Source organism: Armigeres subalbatus, chromosome 3 (genome assembly GCF_024139115.2).
Source record: "Armigeres subalbatus isolate Guangzhou_Male chromosome 3, GZ_Asu_2, whole genome shotgun sequence".
NCBI lineage: Eukaryota > Metazoa > Arthropoda > Insecta > Diptera > Culicidae > Armigeres > Armigeres subalbatus.
In genome coordinates, this window is record NC_085141.1 from 419,848,965 (window position 1) to 419,857,051 (window position 8,087).

Here is an 8,087-nt window from a genome sequence, read left to right on the forward strand (position 1 = left end):
ATTAATCCACCTAGCGTTGGTGGTGCCTTTCACGCATTTAGCTAAGACACCAACCTTATATGGGGCTTATATGGTTCGATGTACCATTTTCTTCATAACTTCATAACGCAATGACCGATCGTTATAAAATTCAATAGTGATCAACAAGGCTCTGTCCCCTGTCGAATGAAACTTGTTGCGAGAAAATCGGTTAAGGATTACTATACGAAAAGTTGTCTAATGTTTTTTATAGCCTTTGTGCACACACATACACACACACATACATACACAGGGACAGACAGTCATGTGCTCAGCTCGTCGAGCTGAGTCGATTGGTATATAATACTATGGGTCTCAGAGGCTTCTATAAAAAGTTCGTTTTCGGAGTGAAATGATAGCCCTTCGGTACAACTTAGTTGTACGAGAAAGGCAAAAATCCTTTTGAAATTCTTCCAGATTGAACATTTCTTTGGCAATTCTTAAACGAATCCCTGTAGGAATTATACGAATGCACCCCTCTGGTGTAACGTATCAGTAACAATCAAACAACTTGCAAGAATTCCTGAGAAAATTTTCAATGGAATTCCTCGAGAAATCCCTCCATGAAGTCCTTCCTAAACTTTTCCGGGAATTCCTTTGGAAATTCCCTCAAAGATTTCTTCAGATGTTGGTTATTTACTTTTCCTGACGCCATGGATTTTTCCATTAGAATTTGCTGAAAAACTTGATTATGAAAAAATCAAGCTTAAGAATACTACTACCTTCTTTAACAACTGATTTGGTTTCAATGAAAAAAAAATCGAAGAAGGGTAGGGACTGTGTGATTTGGATTGCAAAATTATTAGTAAGTAATTAAAGATACCTTAAGCTTAAATTTATAATCAAGAACAACATCAACATTCATTAACTACAATTTATTTGGTTTCATTTCTACGGCCTAATATTATCCAAGATCCATTCCATGTACTTCGCGATGGCTATGAATCTCTCCGGTTGAGTGCAGTAAGAAATCCCCGTTTGGACCCCGAAGAGAAAATATCGATTTGACTTTTTCTCAATGGCTTGAAGCGTTGTCCCAGGTTGGTAATCTTCACATCTTGGACTTTTTGTACTATCTTCCAAGTTTCGAACACAAACGATCGATTCCGTTATGTTTTTCTCTTCTTCACTGGCATATGGAACTTTCTTCATCTCATTTCGACATACATTCTGATGAATCACATCAACGATGGCACGTTGCAACAGCTTGGAGTCTTCGCCAGACTCCTTCCACCCAGTCAGGATATACTTGGGAAAGATACGATTCCGCAATTCTGGTTCAACCGGTAAGCAAATGGCTTCGATATGCTCCCGCCTACCGATGATGGCCGGGCTGGACAATCTGGCAAGAACAAGTTGATCCTTCTGGAAGTACTCAGCAACCGTAGTCGTTTGTACCGGATCTGAGCAAAAGTATTCATCGTCATCACGCGGATGACAATCGCGTACATCGCCGGTATTGTAGTCACCCAACGTCACCGAAACTTCGTCACTAAAAATAATGATACAATTGTTAGTGAAAGCTCTAAGTTTAAAATTCATCGTATATTACTGCCAATCAACGCAATTTGTCGTCAAAATGTAGTTCCTGTTGATCAAAACACCATTACACGGGACATACAGTATGGTCCATAAAAAAATGCGAAAACATGAAAATTATAGTTACGTAGTTTTATAATTGAGAGACTATGTTACATAGTAATAATTTTTTTCAATAATACATTCACTAGATACAAATGTTTTTTTTTCATGATACGTTCGCTTACATACAAATATATGAATAGTAGAAATAACCCTTTAATGTACAAAAACTTAAGTTCAAAAATATTTTCGCATTTTTTTATGGACCATACTGTACTGCTGATTTTGGAATGGATGCCGCAACGCAGCCATCCACAAATACTGTTGAATAACGGGCTTTCTGTCTTCGGAATATCCGAATATATACTCATTCTTCCCACAATCCCCTTGGTTGATTAGCCGCACGTTTGGATGACCCAACACTGGATCTTCATTTGGGTTAATCGGAGCATTCTCGTAAATCCATTCCAAGTATTTTGCCGCGTCAGTGAATCCGACGTATTGCTTCAAATTGCAGATCTTTCTCGTGTCCACGATGTTACTGAACGAAACCACTCCCTTCAGATACCATTGCTTCAAATGCTTAAAATACATCCCACCTCCACTATCCCCGTTACAAACCCCAGTTCCGTTCTTAAATCCCGCACAAAATGACTTAGCGTTCAACAAATGCCCAAAAAAATTCCGATCACTTTCCAAACAATCGTGTATCGACACCACTGGCATGAATGCCTGATTCAACGTCGACGAAACGGTATCGTTTTCCGTCAAACCCCACCCAACGACAGTTCCAGAACTTCTGGACACATCCGGCAGAACAACTCCATCGTCTCGCTTCCACAGACAGATTGGCTGCACGTAAGGCGTTAAAATGGCAGGCACTTTCAGTTTTAGTATCGCGATATCATTCTCGAATGTCAACGGTTTATAATCGCGATGAGACAAGACCAGCTCCACCTCATGATCACTTCCCTGTTCCTCCTGTCGCTCCGAAATGTTAAAACGTCCGACCTTCACCAGAACATTAGCCGGGGCCATTCGTTTCCGACTCGAGCGCAGTGTCACACAGTGGGCTGCCGTCACCACCAGATACTTGTGCACCAGCGTCCCAGCGCATTGATAATCGAATTCCATACCATTCGGCGTCCGGTGGAAAAGAGCCACATGCCATGGCCACTCGCCGGGGCGGCTTTTGAAACCGTTCTTGATCAAGCCTTCGAGAGGTGCCAACTGGAAGCCGCAGGTCTTATCATCGAAATAGACTTCCTGACCTTGGGCTGTCGCCAACAATATAGTAGCTGTGATCAGGCGGATCATCTCGTTAGTTAGTAACTGCAGTCACTAAAGGGTAGATTCGTACTGCAAGCTATTAGTGGGAAGCGAACAGTTTACTGAAGCCGACTCAAACTGGTTTGTAAAGGCAGAGAGGATTTAGCTATTGTACGAAAGCATTCAGCGTGGGGCTATCAATGTTTTATTTGTTTACGTAAGATTGTATCTGTTTGCATACAGTGATCATTCGCTCGTCGTGATCGATTCAAACATTGAAATCAAAATCAAATCAAATTAAAAATTCAACGATGTTGTCAGATGCAACTTGCAATAATTACACATGAGTTTTCACATTAGTGTATGACATCTACTAAAAGGATCAAAAACATATTTCAATTAGGGGGACTGACGGCTTTGGCAGGTTTTGTTCTATTATTGTCAGGGGTTTTTTTATGACTGATTATGCTCAAATTTGGTCTAAACATTCTTTGCATATCAAAGAATATTGTGGCCAAATTTCATAAAATTCGGTCGACAAAAACCCCCCTGCCAATAATAGAACAAAACCTGCCAAAGCCGTCTTTTCCCCTAGTAGATTCTTTCTGTATTTTTATTTTCAGACAAACGTTGCTTCATATACATACACTCCTCTTTTTGAATCATTTAAATGATGTTCACTTAGCCTACGTTGGAGTAATGTTTGTAGTATTTACAAAATAGCTGTTGTACTCTACCGTGTATCAGATTTACAATTTATTTTCACAATTATACAGTAAAATATTTATACAGTAAATAAAACATATTATACAGTGAAAATTCTCACTGAATGTAAAATTTGATATCAGAATGTGTACCAGATCATAATTTTCAATTTCTGTGATGTAAACGATAAAATCGTTGATATTTCCATTCAATATGACTTAATTTTACATGCGTCTAACGGAAACCTTGTTGTGCGAGAACGTGGCTGTCAAAACAATTCAAAACAAATCCCATTCCATTTCAAGCAAACCGCAGCTGGCGCTTATTTTATTCATATGAAGCTTCATTCAAATTGAAATATTCGGATGTTTGTACAAAGCGGCCACTAGGGTGGCTCAAAAAACACTTTTTCAAATTTTTTGATGGGCCGCCCTCTTATTGCGGTTCTATTTGCTGTCCTGATGCACTGGACAAATTTTCAGCCAAATCGGTCAATGTTGGGGCAGTGCTAAACTCGTTGGAAGTTTATATGCAAAAATGTATGCAGAAACATCAAAAAACAGCGATTTGCAGTTTGACAGCACAATTTACGCTCAAGAACCATGATACTCATTCAGTTCTTGAAGAATTAAATACAGAATGTTATGCTGAAAACTGCGAGAAGATTAGAGTTTATAAGGCAAATTAATTAACATTTTACTGGAGTGTTGTAGGGAGTGTTGTTCAGATTAATGCTAATAACATTCTGTATTAAATTCTTCAAGATCTGAATGAGTATCATAGTTCTTCATCGTAAGTTGTGCCGTCCAACTGCAATTCACTGTTTTTGGATGTTTCTGCATACATTTTTGCATATAAACTTCTAACTAATTTAGCACCGCCCAAACGTTGACCGATTTGACTGAAATTTTGTCCAGAGCATTAGGGCATCACCGAATGGAACCGAATAAGAGGGCGGCCCATCAAAAAATTGAAAAAAGTTTTTCCCATACTAATTTGAGCCACCTTAGTGGCCATCATAACGCAGCATTTCATCGCTGTAACTCAATGATTTTCTAGCATCCCTTAGAGAAATCTGTGATGTATTCAGCATACTGAGTCTCAAACATTCGCGTCTCGAAGAAGTTTCCGTGTCTTGTAAATTTGAGTTATCGTTCAGTCTGATGAAGAATAAATAGATCGACAGAACGCTTAACTTGTTACTCTTTGGTCGACTCGCTTTTAAGAAGTTGAAATGCGCCAGTAATTAACGAGATGGCCTCTCTCTCTGTGGATTGAAGCTCGATTCCTATAAAAATATGAACTCGTAAATTACAGCATACACGTGCTACAATTTAAAATAACCGATAGCTTTACGTTGCTTAACACGGAGGTCAATTTGTTACATCTACTTGAACGGAAATTTACAGGTTATGTTCGAACTGTGTAAAGTGAATCAACTGCTGAATTAAACAGAGGAACAACAATCTTCGAACCATTGCAATTATAGTTTCGATCATACGAAGAGTTCAACCACATCACATCTACAGCAAACCGTTTCTAACTCTTTGAGCATAACATTGTTCTAATTGATCTAATGCTAAATCTGGATATGCCAGTGGACTAAATTGAAGTACGAGCAAATAAAGGTATCTTTCAACAAATATCTTGAGGGGTCCAGCTTTATCACAGTAATGGAAACGATATTAGTAACAGCAAGACATTATTACGCCGCATATGTATATTAGACCTATTCATGTTTTCAAAAAGTATCGAAAATTCAACCGGTCAGTCCAGAATTACAATTCTCATGCTAAAATAAGCCTCCTGTCAAATTTTCAGCTGATTCGGAGAAAATTTCGAGGTGGTCAAATCGATTTAGTGATTTTTGGCTATTTTCAATTTTGAAAAAAAAATCTTACAATAGATATAAACGCCGGAAATCATTGAGACAACCTCTAAATAAATTATATTAAGCTTTTGGTGTGCTTTACAAGCCTTGTACATACAATTCGTTCCGTTCACCTTTTGACCGTGCTAAAGTGATTTTAAAGCTTTTAGGTACATAAAAACTTTGTTTCTTTTAAAAGTCGTTGTTCTACAAAATTCTAGAATTTATTACAAATCTTCGCTAATTTATTATATTATTATTCCTCTCTTTTCCCTGGACATTTGAATACTATAATTGCCTATGTGCGACTTATTGTTAAGTTCTTTAAAATCAGGAGCTGGATTTTTGTCATAAATTTGCACGTTAGGATTTTTTTCAAACAAATAGCCCAAAAACACTAAATCGATTTGAGCCACCTCTTATTTTTATCCGAATTAGCTGAAAATTTGACAGGTAGCTTATTTTAGCAAAAGGGATTTTGGGCTGACTGGATGAATTTTCGATACTTTTTGAAAACATAAAGAGGTCTTTAAGTTCTATCGTATACGAAAACGTCTCTCACGGTATGCTTCATATCGACAGTGTATCCAGCTTTTTACGCAGGCCACGTTTGAAAATTTGAATCACCCCTTTGTTCACTATAATTTTTATAATTTAATCAAAGTATGCTTTGTTATGTTGAGAAATATTAATTCGACAATGAACTACACGGATAACCTCGTAAACTCATTAAAGAGTAAATTTCCACCCATTTTGGGAAATAAGTGGATCTACTCATTTAATGAGTGGACTACGATTTACTCATTAATGAATAAACGCAATATATGTCAAAAAATGTTGCATTTTTACCCATTTTTAAGAATTGATTTTTGTTGAAAGTGGGTAAAAAACTCTCATTTTTGGGAATGGATAATAATAAAAATGGAATTTGTTGCAGTTTTAATGAAGAGTACGACAAATAAAATGCTCTAGCTTAATTGTTTATTTCATGATGATGGTGTGTAATCAAATAATACAATTAATAATAATATTTTCTTAAATCCAGAGGCAGCCCATCGTCGTGGTGTAGTTGAAGATCCATCGGTTTCGATCCTGCTAAATCAAAAAACAAACTAGATTTTATTGACATTCAATTGAAATTGATTCGAATTACTTACGTTTGGGCTTCTACATGGTTTCCGCGTATAATCCGCTCACAAAGATCTTTGAAACTACTGCAACCCCGCAACACGCAATTGGCAGTTAATATTGATACGCAAATTTACAAGACTTTTTTCACAAATTTATGGGTTAACAAATAAACATTTTTAAAGTCGGTCGACATTCTCAAAATGGGTGTTTTTTCACCCACTTCAAGTTGTCAAATTTTCCCCACTTTATGACAGCTCAATACAAGATCCAAAAATGGTTATATTTTTACTCATTAATGAGTTTACGAAGTTATCCGTGTAAACCACGATGACGTCACGCGTCGATTTCCAATAAGAAGAAAACCTCATTTGAGGGCAAAGTTTACAAAAAATGAACCTCAACGTGAACATCCGGTGAACTAAAAGCTACGAGTTCACTCAAATGTTCATCGGCCCGCAGCGGATGTCATTTTTTCGAGCGAAAAGGAGAAGAATCGTGGAAAAAGTAGACGCTCGTGGTTAAGTTTATTAGGCATGGATACGTCAACATATCTAATGTTTTCACATTCGCTTTCAATTTGATGTGTTTTAAACACAATTTTTTTTCTTTCAGCCAATTCAAGAGCTAATGCAGACCAAGATGAATACACCGCTAGGTGTTACAATCTGCCAATTTCACGATTCAGCCATCTTGGATTATAGTATGGGAGAGCCAGCCGGTTTGTTTTCTTTTTGCACTGGAAATGAATTTTTCACCCCGCCGTCTGTCTTCTCTTCCCCAAACTTGGCAGGTTGGAGCACCTACTACTGTATTCATCTTGGTTGTACTAATAAACACCCTTGGAACAAGTCAAGGTAGAGCGGTGTCAGACTCAAATCTAAGACTCAAATCTAATCTAAGACTCAGATCTAAGAAAAGAAAGGCGCACTGAAAATACTGCAAAGACACACCTCGAAGTCAATGCTAGTGCCCGTGTAGTAGAACGCGGAGAACGTCGTTTTCATTGATTGCTAGGGAGTTCGTGGGGCAGTACCAGGCGGGTTTTATGGGCGAACGCTCCACCAAGGACTAGGTGTTCGCCATTCGCCAAGTACTGCAGAAGTGCCGCGAATACATCGTGCCCACACATCATCTATTCATCGACTTCAAAGCCGCATATGATACAATCGATCGGGACCAGCTATGGCAGCTAATGCACGAACACGGTTTTCCGGATAAACTGACACGGTTGATCAAAGCGACGATGGATCGGGTGATGTGCGTAGTTCGAGTTTCAGGGCATTATCGAGTCCCTCGAAACCCGCAGAGGGTTACGGCAAGGTGATGGTCTTTCGTGTTTGCTATTCAGCATCGCTTTGGAAGGGGTAATACGAAGAGCAGGGATTAACACGAGTGGTACAATTTTCAATAAGTCCGTCCAGCTATTTGGCTTCGCCGACGACATAGATATTATGGCACGTAACTTTGAGAAGATGGAGGAAGCCTACATCAGACTGAAGAGGGAAGCCAAGCG

General features: G+C 38.4%; 1 protein-coding gene across 1 annotated transcript; it reads right to left on the reverse strand.

The window, feature by feature from the left end:
* Nucleotides 1-878: 878 nt before the first annotated feature.
* Nucleotides 879-2,988, reverse strand: LOC134224329 (polyserase-2-like). The gene is made up of 3 exons (XM_062703662.1): nucleotides 1,874-2,988; nucleotides 1,571-1,636; nucleotides 879-1,510 (listed from the first exon to the last, which is right to left on the reverse strand). The coding sequence occupies exons 1-3, from the start codon at nucleotides 2,914-2,916 to the stop codon at nucleotides 910-912; spliced, it is 1,710 nt and encodes a 569-aa protein (XP_062559646.1). The 5' UTR covers nucleotides 2,917-2,988; the 3' UTR covers nucleotides 879-909.
* Between the last annotated feature and the right edge of the window lie 5,099 nt (nucleotides 2,989-8,087).